This window comes from Colossoma macropomum, unplaced genomic scaffold, assembly GCF_904425465.1.
Source record: "Colossoma macropomum unplaced genomic scaffold, Colossoma_macropomum, whole genome shotgun sequence".
NCBI classification, from domain to species: Eukaryota; Metazoa; Chordata; class Actinopteri; order Characiformes; family Serrasalmidae; genus Colossoma; species Colossoma macropomum.
In genome coordinates, this window is record NW_023494807.1 from 1,829,821 (window position 1) to 1,844,972 (window position 15,152).

General features: G+C 37.8%; 2 protein-coding genes across 2 annotated transcripts in view; one reads left to right on the forward strand and one right to left on the reverse strand.

Moving 5' to 3' along the window:
* The window catches only part of paxip1 (PAX interacting (with transcription-activation domain) protein 1), a 30,701-nt gene extending 22,913 nt beyond the window's left edge, over positions 1–7,788 (forward strand). Inside the window, exons 17-21 of the mRNA XM_036556527.1 lie at positions 822–922; positions 2,898–3,032; positions 4,765–4,840; positions 5,358–5,418; positions 7,457–7,788. Coding sequence (XP_036412420.1) covers positions 822–922; positions 2,898–3,032; positions 4,765–4,840; positions 5,358–5,418; positions 7,457–7,472 — 389 coding nt within the window. The 3' untranslated portion in view covers positions 7,473–7,788. The remainder of the gene's footprint in view (positions 1–821; positions 923–2,897; positions 3,033–4,764; positions 4,841–5,357; positions 5,419–7,456) is intronic.
* A 6,041-nt stretch (positions 7,789–13,829) lies between these two features.
* The window catches only part of si:ch211-207d6.2 (sickle tail protein homolog), a 144,422-nt gene continuing 143,099 nt past the window's right edge, over positions 13,830–15,152 (reverse strand). Inside the window, exon 20 of the mRNA XM_036555875.1 lies at positions 13,830–15,057. Coding sequence (XP_036411768.1) covers positions 14,920–15,057 — 138 coding nt within the window. The 3' untranslated portion in view covers positions 13,830–14,919. The remainder of the gene's footprint in view (positions 15,058–15,152) is intronic.

The following is a 15,152-nucleotide window of genomic DNA, read 5'->3' on the forward strand; positions in this document are numbered from 1 at the left end:
CTGGTACTTTTGAGATGATCCCTAAAACTGAAACGGACACAGAATAAATACCGTGATAGAGTGTTAGTCCGTGGTTATTCTTTGTCAGATAAAGCGGTTCAGTAAGTTGTGGTTGTAGTGTATTGTCTTCTTTAATTTGGCCCCAAAACTGAAATTAATGTTGTCAGAATAATAGAATTGTGAACAGGATTAGTGAAAGGCTGGACAGTATGACAGTATTGTATTATTATGATGATAAATTATGCCACAATGGGCTTTTCTGAGTATGCCATGGGTATCGTCAGTACACTGAACGTGTCTCGTTTACCTGAATTTAGTGCAGTATGTGAAGTGTTGAATAAAATTCATTGTATTTATAGTGTTTAATAGTATTCGATAGTATTCTTAATATAACTCTGCTGGTTCCTTTTTGTCTGTTCCAGCTTATCAAACTAAAATATTGTGATATGTATTGTGTATCCTGAAAGGGTAATAAGTTATCGTGATTAACACCCACGACTATTTGAGCTCATTTAACAAGTGTAGCTCAACAGTTATGTTTTTAGAACAATCATATCTATGTTAGCTACAATAAATATGGTATAAATGTAGGATATCACATCACCCAGCATGCTTAGTGAGTTTGGTTATGCTCGTTTGTGGGACTACTAGTGTTTATCTGTGGTTCGTATGGAATCAGTAAATGAACAGTGCTTTTTAAACCAACTGTAAATGAGTTTTTACTGTCACTGGGGACTGTTACCATCTCCGTGCACAGGCCTGTGGATTTGTGAACCGGGTTAGGAGGCATTCTGTCAAAGTGTGTGTCTGTATGTCTGCAGATGAACAGAACTTCATGCTGCGTGATGCAGAGGCTGAGGTGCTGTTCTGTTTCAGTCTTGAGGAGTCGCTGAAGAGAGCCCACGCAGCTCCACTCTTTAAGGTGAGGAGTCGAGTCTATTCACCATAAATTTATATTATAGGGCTGAAAATCTCTGACCTGGGGTTTGAATATAGGTTCATTTATTCGGGAAACATTTGTGTGCATCATGAAATCTGACATTTCATATAGATGCTAACCACTATACACAAAAGCCTATGAATTTTAGTGGCCATAAGTGTGCATTCTTTATTAAATGTTGTTATAATTGGTTATAACATTGCAGATTCAGTGCCTCTTCAAACACCCCCTACACAGGCTTTTTACATACATAGTTCATTGGTATTTGTGTGACTGTGTGTTCAGAACATAGCAAATTCACATCAACGTTGCTTTTTCAGTAAAAATGAAACACAGCTTAATTTTATTAATTTGATCAAATCATGCGTACCTAATATCTGATATATAACATCTCGATAAGAGCTTTAATCACTTTTTTTTACTGTATTCCTAAACCTAATACAACCAGAGAACTGAGTATGACCCAAGCCAAACCGAACCTAACAAAATTGTGTCCGAAACTCAGCCAAGCTGGCTTTTCATCAAGTGCCGAATGAAACCTCATGTTTTTAATGATGCCATTTGCTCAGTTACAATATAGGACAGTAATAGCTGTCGGTAGATCATGGGTAAATAAAATAAAAAATAACATAAATAATCTGTCGAGAATCATGTTAAAATCTACTTTAATGAGTTCATTCATTAAAAACTGCTTTAGAATTATATATTCTAAGCCTTTTATTTATCTGGATACACTTTCCATAATGAATGGTTCTTATTGTGTGCGATGCTGATATGCAGTGATGTTAGCCTTCACCTGTTGAACTCCAAAGGTCTCTCTGTACAGAGAACATAACACATAAGTTATTTTTTTTTTCAGACAAAATGTCCTTTTGGCTGTACTAAACTGTACTTTCCAGAATCACTTCATGCTGAATTTGCCACGCATCCATTTTTTTTCCTTTCCTTTTCTTTTGAAAACATCCTTATTGTTGCCCTTACATAGTAATAATAATAATAATAAAAATAATAATAATAATCTTTATTACTGGTGATCAAAGTTTACAGTAATGGGAATAAAATAAAGTTATAAATGATATGAAGCAACAACAGATTAAGCTAAAAACATAAAAATAAAACATTTTAATGAGAAGCTAAATTAAAGAGATCCATATTCAGTTTTTTTAAAGTGTGTACTCAGCTTGACTGCCTATAAAAGGAGAATTGAGTTCTATAGTTTAGATACATAATAACGGAGCGAGTCTCTCCACGTTTTCTGTATTTTACCGAAGGTATTTGCAGAAGGCCAGTATCTGCAGGGCTGATATGAGCTGTCTTTGTTTTTGAAAGGACAAGTTTAGAGGGTGTATAACTTTTTTCGGAAGCTCAGTTTAAAAAAAAAAAGCATTACAGTAATTAACTTTGCTTGTAACAAACACACAAACAAGTTTCTCTGCTTCACTCTGGGATTGAAAAAGCCAAACTTTATTAATTTTTCCCAAACGATAAAAAGCTACTTCAGTGACTGTGTTTACATGCGGATTAAAACAGAGCTCAGACGTTTGTGAAAGCTTGTATTGAAGTGGTCCAGATCGAGAACTGATGAGTAGAAATGTTCCAACATTACTTGAAATTGGGACTATTTAATGTAGCTCATCCTAGTTTAATACAAATAAACGTCAGTAAAATTACAGTTTGGGGAAAAGTGGTTCAAGCAGTCACATGTTTTTAAAAAACAGCAGCTGTATGGCAAAACCTATCACACCTCCCCTCCCCTCTTCTCCCCTCTTCTCCCATCACTGTCATACTTTTTTCCTTCTTTATTCTGCCTAGTCTTGGCTGTGTGCTGAGCAGTGGTCTGGTCCAGCCTTTGCTGTGCTCCGGCACTGACACATGGCTTAATTGGATGTTGTGGAGAACATTCGCTGACAGAGATACATATATATTTTTAAAAGACATCTCACTCCCGTCTCCACAGGGGAAGTACTTCTACATAACACCAGGGATATGTCCGAGCCTCAGCACCATGAAAGCCATCGTGGAGAGCGCTGGAGGGAAGCTGCTGTCCAAACAGCCTTCCTTCCGCAAGATCATGGAGCACAAGCAAAACAAGGTAACCCACCCTCTCCTCCTCCCGCGAGGACCAACTTGCTCTGCCCTCGTTCAGCCGTGGAGTTTATGTATCGATCTTCTGGAGCCGCCTTGACATTTGCACCAGACATAATGGCTGCACTAAATGGAGGCTTATTTAGGCTTATTTAGAGCCAGGAGACATCAGCGGGCCAACACCGGGTCAAATAGTCACTTTTTGTCTTAATGTTCTTTTGTAAATTTGAAAATGACACAAAGCTTTTTCGAAATAAGAGTTAAACACTGTTGAAAACATACCATTCACTTCCCACTCACATGCAGTCCAATTTTATTTGAATATTCAAATTTTATAACAATTATAACAGAGCCCATTTACATATATCAGTCTAACAAAAAACAGGCTGTTTAATTCTAACACAGGGGTCAGCAATGAGAAAAGGAAAAGAGGGATTTAAGATGAACAAGATTTGTAGGCAAATGGACTTATTAGCATTTATAATCACTCCAGCTGGTTTCCTGATACGTTTAATCAACGAGAAACTGTCAAACACTAAAAATTTGCAAGGCTGAAGTCGCTTCTCATTCTCCAGCTTCTTGTTGAATTTTCCTGTTCCACCTTAAATGGTGTAGCAGTCACATTCTGGCACCTCAGGCACCATTTAAGGTGGAACAGGAAAATTCAAACAAAAAGCTGGCGAATGAGAAGCGACTTCAGCCTCATAAAAAGTCGAACATTGAGAGACAATTTACAAGAAACTATTCTAAGTCTGTGCTTTTGTTTATATTTTTTAGCCTATACTAGGACATTATCACATACTGAGACATTTACAGCCAAGATGGTAAAACGTTACTTCAATAAAATAGATATAAAACGTTGTGGCTCCCAAGGTGGTTTGATTTTTGCAGAAAGGACAAAATAGCTCTTCTTAACATTCAGGTTGCCGACCCCTGAGATAAAGGATTAAGAGAGGTTGGAAAATGGAGATGTAAAAATCAGTCATGATTATTTTTGGTACATAAAACCACACAGAAGCTATAAGTGATAAATATATGATAAATTCTGCATGTAAATTTTACTGTGACTATGGAGGCACCGATGTTGGAATACTGGGCTGATTCTGATATCTGATTTTTTTTTTTCATGTACATATCTGCTGATGCTGATACATGCTTTTTTTATACAATGTAGAAATGAACATTACAGAAAAATATAACATTTATTTGTAGATGGTTACAAATGAAGTAAAATGAATAAAATATATTTAAAACAAATATCTGCCAATACTGATGTAAATCCGATATCATTGTGCATATCTAATTATAGCTTTATTCTTGATGTTATACAGCCTTTATACAGTCATTTTAGAATCTACTACAGCTCCTAACATTTTTAACTATTTTTAACTATTTTTAACTATTTTTAACTCCTAACATTTTTAATTATTACTTATGTACAGCTTTCTAGGGTCCTAGTAATTATTCGAAACCTGTACGTTTCTAACAAATTGAAATAAATTTGTATTTATCTGTAACAAATTGAGTTTGTATAACTGAAAACAGTGCTGCTCAAAGGTTTGGAGTCAGTTTCAATGGTAGGGTCCATAGTTTGTATGTTAGTCTCATAGTAGTTAATGGAAAAGTCTAAGATTAATAACTAAGTAATAAAACACTGGTATAAGGACTTAAATGTATTAATTGTCCTTTAAGAGTTGCTGTGCTTCTCTAACAGCCGCTTTGGTTGTTCTCTCTAACAGAATCTGCCAGAGATCATCCTGATATCATGTGACAATGACTTGCATCTGTGTCGCGAATACTTTCTGAAGAACATCGGTAAGAAAGCCTTCCACTGTTTTCGTACTTCACTAGTAGCTAGTTTTTATATGAGCCGACTGACTGAGCAGGTGAAAGTAGAGCTGCATCATATGGATAAAATTCTAATATTGCCGTAACTTGTCAGGCATTGACAATCCACTGAATCAGTAAGGTGACCTGGTTAAATGTGTCCTGCAAAATATTTGACTTTCTTTGGATTGCATGGATACAGTGACTGCAGGTTTTCATGCCAACCACACAGGAGCACCTCATATAACTAATCAGCTGAGACCAACTGATTAAACAAGTGGAATCAGATGTGCTTCTGCTTGATTGGAATGAAAGCCTGCAGCCACACCAGCCCTCTGTGGATAAGATTGGTGACCCCTGCTTTGATTTATCAGAAACCCCACAGAAACACTCGTCTGGAACTATGACTGGACAAGAAACTGGAAGTTCTTAACTTCTGTAGTTCAGCATTGGGAATATGTTGAGATCCATGTTGCTAATCCATGTCTGTCTTTGTTTTTTAAAGATGTGCACAATGCTGAGTTCATTCTAACAGGAGTGCTGACTCAAACCTTGGATTACAAATCATATCCTTTTCACTGAGCTTGGTGGGGAGAACAGCATTCATTTCTGCTGTTCATTGATTTCTTGGACTGTAGTAGCTACGGGTGCATCATGTATCAGAGACAAGTATATTAATAATATTTTGGTGCGTTAGCATTATTGTGATAAATTACATCTTGACAGGCTTTTCTGAGCACATCATGGATATCTTCAGTACTTCCAGAACACTGAACAGCTGCACACCATAAAGGACTTGGACCAATTAGAGAGCCTGTATACACCAACAGTCAGTGTATAACACCTGCATAAAGTGCATAATAATAAGCAGCTGATTGGATGTCAGCCTTTTAATCTTTTTATTTTACCAGTAGGTCTATCACTAATTATTGCTTTTCTGCAAATGTGGAATTGAAAACAAAAAATACTCATTTTTTTCATAACCTTTTTTAAAAGTGGCACTGCTGTTTTACTGGTGCATTTTTTTTCTGGTCCCAGCTGTTCACAAAAAAGAAATATCATGGTACATATTGTGTACTGTAAAAATGTTTCTCAAGTGTCGTGATGTTATTTTTAAAATATCACCCAATTTTATGTTCACCTACCCCTGTAGGTCAGGCTGGATAAGAGAGTTAAAAATAACTGAAATAATGTCACCAAAGTTTAAAAAAGTCCAGGTTTGCAGTGTTATGGCTATGTTAATCAGTGTCCATATTTCTGACTGTTTATCATAACCTGTTTTATGCTTACTGCACTTCATATAGTGATTTATAGTGTGCTTGCTTTAAAATTGGGGCAAAAGTAGTATGGTTTCAGTAGTGAGAAAAATAGTAATAATAATATATCACAATCCTTCTATACACAATATGCATCACAATATATATTTTGATGAGTTGGAACAGACAATTATTACTATTACTTATTACATAAATATCAATAAATATTTATATTCAGCGTTTTACACACCGCACTTCACTAAATCAAATTAAAAAGGACTAAACACTCACTTAATGAAGCCAACCATGCAGTTGGTCACTGTTCTTTAAATACGGACAGTATCCACAGTCTGCTCAGAAAAGCGTGGTGTAGTTTATCACGCTAATGTTAAACGTCATCACTATTACATATCAAAAGCAGCAACAACAGTGTTAATTATCAGCTATCGATATTCATCCAGAACGTCCATCCACAGTAGTGCCCCTATTACACTGATATCATTTCTGATATTTCCACAGGGCGTCTGTGGATCCTTAGAGTCTTAATTTATCTGAAATTGCATGACATTTTGCAAATGAAAAGTCTCAGGTGTTATTAAATTCAAATTTATGTGGTCTTAGGTTTTAGGAGACAGACAGTTGTAAATTGATTTTTACAACAAAGTTACTTTCAAGAGTTTTGTATTTAATACAGTCGTATGCAAAAGTTTGGGCACCCTGGGTCAAATAACATTGTACAATATACAAGTTCACACATCCTCAACAGAGAACACACTTCTGCACATTATAATGCACAATTACTGTTTATTCGCTTAATTTAACATATTGGGGAGAAAAAAAAATTAAATGTGGAATGTGCAAAAGTTGCGACACTTTTTATATATATATATATATATATATATATATATATATATATATATATATATATCGCTGCTGTTGGAACAAAATCTTGTATCTCCAAAATAGTAACTTGGTAACACATACTTTTAATGTAAGTTAGTGGAACCAGACTTTTTTCCAAGTAATTTTGGGCCGTTTCTTTGGTCCATAAAGTCATAAAATTTACAAACAGTGTTTTCAGATTATGCTAAAAACTGAAAATGCCAAAAATGGAAATACAAGTTTTAGTTCCAACAGCAGCGATATGTTAAACTAGAAATTGTGCTCTAAAATCAGCAGAAAATGGCATATTTAAGTGTGTTTCCTGTGGAGGTCAGAGGATAGATAAAGGGCGTTTAAACTTTTGCATACATTTGTGCAAATGTGATTATATCAGAAGTGGTGTTGCGTCTTAAAAGCATAACTTGAGGACATCTGTTTCCAGCATTGCTGACCTTAACAATCACACATATAAATTCACATGAGGTCATCCTCGTGAGGATCTGAGGGAAGAAAACACTACGTTCTCTCTACTGGTGCCTCCGCTGGGTCGACTCTGAAGGTTACTTGTTATTTTTAAGGAATCACAGATTAAAAATACAGTTGTTTATTTGCATTGATTTTTATATTGTTCAAATCATTTGTTATTGTTTTTGTAGACATTACAGTTGGGGGGGAAAAAAATAATAAATTGCTGTTATTTTTAAATCGTTGTTTAAATTATGCCATATCGTCCCGTTTGTTTTTACTGTAATGTTAACGTCTTTACCTTTTGGAATAAAAATCTCAAAAGATTGTGAACATTGTTGTGCGATCTGGAATTTCCAGTAGCGAATAAACCCTTTGTGCTTTGTGACATATGCAACATATAATACACACTTATATTATTTCCAACAGCCATTGCGTTGAGGCAGCCTGTCAGCTCGAGTTACTACAGACTATATTTATGATGGGCTTTTGATCATCTCATCTCCTCTTGGTGGGGCTCGTGGAGGAGACCGCGGTGGAGTGTGCGCTATCATCTACTCTTAAAAGCGGTATTCCTGATAGACGGAATTCAATTAATTGTTAATGAAGTGTCACGGGTACTTACCGGTAGAAGGCAATTGTGTGCTGTCAGCCAGTTTAGCCCGGGGTGCTCCCCGCGCCCCTGCGCTGGGGTGCGGGGAAGAGCCCCTGGTAGTGCCCTCTAAAAACAGATAAATTAAAACTCGCCCAGCCAAGGTCATGTACCAGAAATGCTACCGGAAGAGTGATCCTGTAACAGAGGCGTTTTGAGCACGTTCTCTAAAATGGTGTTGAATGTGCATGGACTTTGTTTGGAGGGGAACTCCACCAATATATATGCAGGGTGTTCCAAAAAGATTCATCCGATTTCAAAATGATTTATTTCACTTGTGAATCATTACAGAACAATGCAGTAAATACAACTGTAAATGGTTTAAATGAGCATAAAGTTTATGTAATTTTACAAGGGCTCAATATGAACCTCCTCCAGCTGTATGAACAACATCAACGCCATAGTCAGATTCATCCCACACTCGATTGAGCATGTCGGGTATCACTGTACTCATCTTTTTGAATCACCCTAAATTTTTTTAAATGCATATAAACTGTAAAGGAAGTCATTCAGAGTGGTTTGATGTGACCCCTGGTTCCTATCACCACCACTGTAAAGAATCCAGAGTCTGTCCAGACCACCACATCACCATGCTGAAGTGTCAAAAATCCATCACTTTCATATGTGGCCTTAGATCGGTTACATATCTCTTAGATGGGGGGAAAACCGTGTTTTTTTCCTTTTTTACCCCCATCATTCAGTGCTAAACTTGGAGTCACTCACTATGGTGAACGTGAAGTTAATAGTGGGCTGTATATTTGTTCATCTGCTACACCGTTAGAAAATATTTCTGAGTTATGAGTTTGGTCAGAACCGTTACACCACAAATAAGTGCAGATAACGCAACGTACAAACAGTGCAAACAATGCTAATGTTATTCCCTTTAGCTGGGGGACAATGAAAAGACCCCAGATCACCTCCTGCTGTCTAGTTCTTTGCATTTGAAGTCGTTTGCTTTGTTTTCAAAGGAATAGATGGTCTTTTGAAGTTAGCTTCGCCCTAACATGGACTCCAGACCGATGAGGCTCGGCTGATGGTATTAGACAGCGTCACCGTCTCCCAGCCTTGTCTGCGCCGCAACAAGCTGTAGAGCTGCTAGTACTGATGGCATGAATGACGTTGGCTTCATATTAGAATTTCCTGTTATTTCCGTAAATGGTGCAGCAGTGACATTCAAACGTCTGTCCAGGCTCTAGAAAATAGTTGCTCTATTTAAGGTGAAACAGAAAATCCAAATAAAAACCCAAAGTCAGCTTTGGAAAATTTCAGATCAACATTTCGCACCATTTTGCCAGAAAGCGATACCGACGTAGGTTAATGTATACATTGTTTTGTTTTTACTGTTTAGCACAATAGAAAGGTTTACTTTGGTTGGTTCTAATTAAAAAAGTGAGTAGAATACTGAATCCAAAAAAAAGATAGCTGTTGTAGTTGTATATTAAAATTGTTAATTTTATATATATATTTTTTTTACAGCCATTAGTTTCTGTTCAGATGGCATAATATGAAATATTGTCACATTCTAGTAAGTTAAAACAAACAGGCCTTCATATATAATAATTCCAAGAGATTGTTTGACCCTTTTGTTAAGACAACAGGAAAATCAGAATTGGCCAACGTAGCGGATCATTGCTGTTTTCCGCAGCTTGACTAGATTCATACCTAATTGTCACCTAATTGACACGCTGCTTAATTGCAATTAAAAATGCAAATTATGGACCAGATCTTTGATTAACGTGCACAAGTTCCTTGTTGGTTTGTGGACGTCCTCAAAGATTTGTGCTGTTGATGCTCTCCTGCAATAAAACATCGGGAGACGCCGTAATTAACCTTAAACGCTAAGACGGATGTGTATTTTAATTAACGTTTTTTTTTCCCCCCTCTGTTCTCCACAGCATTGCAGCATTTGGACTCTTAACTTCTTACTGGTAAATGTGTTACAATATACAAATTACATGCTAATTAGAAAGAACAATGCTTTGGGATTCCCTGATTCTTAAATTTGCATATGCGCTAATTAGCCTTCATTAAAGAGCTGGCTAATTACTAATTTCATGAAGACAAAATTAACGATGACATAGCAGCGCTTTGTGTGGACAGAGCCGAGTTGTTTAGCTTTTTTTCACATGGGCTGCCGCAAGTTAATGATTAGAAAGCGGTTATCCACAGTAAATGACCACATACATTAAAAAAATGATCAATACAATATAGATTTTTTTTAATAACTCTGGCCTATTAGCATGTTTTTCTAATGCCGTGCATTTAAATCGCGCTAATTAAACCTGCTTTCTCAATGCAGAACATCGAAACCAATGGTAATGATGTACATACATATGAGCAATTAAATGAATTATGTAAAACTAAATCGAGCTCGCTGAAAAAAGAGGAAGGAAAAAAGTAACGGCTGACACGGAGGAAGGAGAAATCCAAATTAATAGACGTGCCAATCATTTGTCTCAAAGGGATTTTGCTGTCCATATACATTAAAAAGGTATACGAGTCTTACATCAATCTGATGATAATTGCTTTTGTGTCTGGTTAGATGAGCGAACTGCTAAGGGGCAAAGACCTGTTTCTTAAACAGGCTTCTTTAAACCCATTTTTAAAGACTTTTGTTTAAGGCGCTTATCAAAGACACCCACTGCAGTGTACTCCTGATATCTCAATATGGTCTCTTGAAATTGTTAGTTAAAATGTGGTAATAGGGTTCCGGCTCTGCCGTGGCAGTAATGAAGGCTTTGGTGGTGATTTTCCAGGGTTAAATGTATGAATTCGTCACGGTATCTTAAAGCTGCAGGGGGTGGGATTTATATGCTAACGTGGTATTGGCCTGTGGTCATACAGTACAGCTATTCAAATAACTGCCATTTGTCACATCAGCGCATTGTTTCCGAAGTAGATTCTCGTAAGCGATGTCCCAGATCATCTTTCGGCAAATTTATGAAAATAATAAAAATAGAAAAACAGCCAATATGTGGTTGCAAGCTTATTAGCCTCACATTTACAATGAAACTGTCACAGGCATGGTCCCCCTCTTGTCACTGGGGTGGGACCCTCAAGGGTCCATCTCAGTACCTTTAGTCAGGGAACATAACTGAACCATAATCCACTGAAATGATATGTTCTAAGCTGTACTGACTCCACACACCCCGTCTCGTCTCCAGGCTTTTATTTTACTGTTCTGTTTTAAAAAATTCGGTTATGAAAAGGTACAAATACGAACTTTTCACCTGGAAAAACTCATTTAAGGTTCACAATCAGACCTTAAAACCACTGTTGTACCTTTGAGGGAACATTTACATTGTTTGTACCTTGATAATTGGAAAATGTACCAGCACAGAACCTTTATTTCAAAGTGTATAAGGTGTTTTTTAAGTATTTATTTAGGGACAATCACCTAAATGACTTAACATGCTAAATGCTAACTACATAACATGTGACGGTCTACTATTCTATGGAGTTAATTATCACATTTGATTGAAAATATGAAATAAGAGCCGTTAGCCTTTAGTGAATTGGCTCCCAGGTGTTTACTGTGAGACCTGCAAGTAAGTGCTGCCCTCTGTTGGATCTTTTTGGAAAAGCAGCTCATTGTTGATGGAAATACCTCTAATACTTCTGTGTCATCAGCAGTTTGGTCAAGAATGAGCATTCTGAAGGGTTTTCTGAGTGGCAGCGGCATTGAGCTTGTTTCTCAGAGGAATGTATTCATTTTATTTTTCATTACATTTTTTGTCGGACAAAAAGAAAGCCGCCCACGTCAGTCGTGTTGCAAACATGCTACTCTGAAATGTATGGCATGAAGAAATGTCGGCTTTCAAGGAAACAGTACTAAAGCAGACAGCCCTTTATTCCATAAACACCATTTGACAAGCTTTCCTTTGCAGCTTTTATACACGTTATACAGTTTTACAAAACCAGAGAAAATATTTACAGCATTTCTTTGTGCAAACATGATATTCTTTAGGATGAAATATGTAAAAGGCATGCATAGGAGTAAAACTTTGGCCAGATGCAAACAGAAATGCCTCTTATTACACAAATATGCACTTTTAGTCATTTTGACACAATGCAATAATAATGAGTTATCTAAGCTACCTTATAGATACCTTATCACTATCAAACATCACGCACACTCACTCTACACAGCCTTTAACATTATGTATAGTCTTTTAATGAACACAACAACTTTGGTATTGTAGTGAAACACTTCAAAAAAAAAAAAAAAAAAACAGGCCACTTAGGATCGACCCGTATAGATGTTAGTTAAAACCTGCATTTTAATGAAACCCAAGCAAAAGTTAAACCACCTTAAATGCTAAACCGGCAGTTTGAGAATGAGAACTTAATTTATACCAAGAAAGTTATTCTATGGTTAGATATCTACCTGGCAACTTAAAATAGATGAAAATATACTCTTATTCATCTATTTTCCATTTTCAAAAATATTTTTGTACACGTTTGTCAGTATAACGATATAATAATTCTCACACTTCTATAAAAAATAAATCAATTCAAACTGATCCCTCATGTTAAAAAAAAACACCTGTTATTCAGAAGCACCGTATCTAGCACTAGATCTAGAGTTAACTCTTGTGGTTATGCTGCAAGCAAGCAAAATTGAATTACTAAATTCAGTAGTGCACAAATACAACACTGACGGAAAGACCGCAACTCCAAACGTTTTAATCGGCTGTCAATGGCGCATACGCTGCCCCTCAAAAGTTTGGGGACACCTAGCTTTTCAAACACTTGCTTTGTCAGGTTGGAATTACATAACACAAACACCATGCAGGTTTATTTTTGGGGGGAACGATTTCGAACAAATATTAGTGATGGTGTTACACTGGGAATTGTATTAAAAACATGCATTTCATGTACTGTTTGTATATAAACCATTCAATATTTTTAACAGTAGTTTGGAGAACAATTATTAGGCAAAACCTACTCTTGATGAACAGCAAATATCTGCTTTTTGCTAACAAAACCTTTGCATATTTTTTGTTTTTACTCAAATGAAAAGTAGTCTTGCAAGCCAGATTATCAAGAGTGCACTTCGTCTCCTAAAATGGCCAAGAACGGCCTACTTTGACACAAAATCCATTTGTGTCATATGCAAAATAACCAACCATATACCGCATTACATGTAGGGGCATGTGATTTTGAAAACAGGGCGACGACCAAAACCAACCCAAAGGAAATGTGTCGGTACGCTTGTGAGGATACCTTAATTAAAAGCTGCTAAACGCTTCTAATAAAACTCAAATAACTTTTACAGATGTAATGCCATGAACTTCACAAACTTTTTTCAAACACACTACTTCATGTTGCTCTGAAAGGCTCAGTCATGCCACACAGAGCGAGTAACTACTTAGATTTGTTTCCCATTGGACTGGGAACCATTTGGACAAGTAGTCGTGTGGATAGCCAATCAGAATGAACTGACAAAATTCTGGAAGTTGTGGCCAGCTGCTGTCATGTAATACATAACACTCTGTTTAGATGGAGATGGAGTGTCTGGGACTGAGACTAACTGAAAAGTAACTGTGAAAATCAAAGTACTTTAAAATATTCAAAAGAAGGCAAGGTGTCCTCAAACTGTTGACAAGCAGTGTATTCTATGACAGATATACACACCCCCAAAACGACGACTCATAAAGAAGGAAAACAAGCAGAGAAATATATATAGAGAGTAGAAAGAGATGAAAGGCTTATGCCATGTCCTTTGAGGTTGACGCTGGTGTGATAATGGGCAGGCCGCTGGTGGTGCCAGGCTGCGGTCTCGGACTGCTGAAGCCAGGGACGTGTGGGGCCCGGCTGGCCCGGCTCAAGGTGGTGGGGGAGAGGAGAGAGGGGGAGGAGGGCGATGAGGAAGATGAAGTGGAGGTGGGAGACACTGAGGAAGAGGAGGAGTGGGACGAGGATGAGGAAGAGGAGGAGTAGTAGCTGGATTGGGTGCCATGGGTTTGGGCGGAGAGCGATAAGCCATAACCTTTGGCCCACTGTGAAGGGCCAGGGACTCGCAGGGACTCGTTAGAGGTTGGGGCTGGGCCTGTGGCCAGGCCGGCTCAGGCTAAGACACGGGATAGAGGACTTGGAGCAGGCAGAGAGGTGATTAGTAGGCTTAGACGCATTTGAGAAAGGAGTGGATGCAGAGCTGCTTTTCCCCGAGCTAGGACAAAAGGCTGGGATCTTAGAAGCAGGCAAAGCAAGGAAAGCATGTTTACTATTCCCGCGAGCTGCGATAGCACTCCCGTTAGCCTGCGAACAGAGACGCCGGAAGACACGCAGTGTCAAGCAAGCATGGAGTGTAAAGATCTATATAAATACTTAGCAGTAATACATCAACAAAAATACTTGTCCTCTTTCGAGAAATGAAGGTAGAAGAGTTTGTGTAATTGCATGTTTTACTTTTAAAAACAGCACTTCAAGAAAAGCAAGAAGAAGAACTTTGGCACTGCATAATACAGGAGCTGGCACAACACTTCCAAGTCAACCCATTTTTGTATTGGTAACTATAAGCCACTCCCTCACCCCACACACACACATCAGTGCCCTTTGATGTTAGTGGGGGTTGTCCATTGTGATGGCCATGCCTGAGGTTACAACAGATGGGAAACAGGGATGGTTTAAGGTGAGATGTGTAGGGGAAGAATTGTAACCAGAGAGACGGAGGAAACGAGACATCACAGCTGATCCACGCAGGTCCACTCAACAAAAAACAGTCACAGATTCACAGTCTACAACGCGCCATGGAACATCACGTGTCTGCATCTTTTGGCCATGAGAATGGAAGTCTCTCACACAGGCTGCTACAGTAAAACTACCTGTCGGAATTGCCTCTGGGAGTCCTGGATCTTTTGGGGTTTGCCGGGTTTCTCCGCACTCCCTGCTTGCTGACGGGATCTAGGTGAGGAAATCCGACTCGAGGAAGGTGAGCCACTGGTGTTCTGCAAGAAAGAAAATCACAAGTGAATAAAGTCTGAGATGAGCTGAAGTTGAACAACCGAAGTACGACAGAGTGAGCATAGTTGTAAGATTTGTA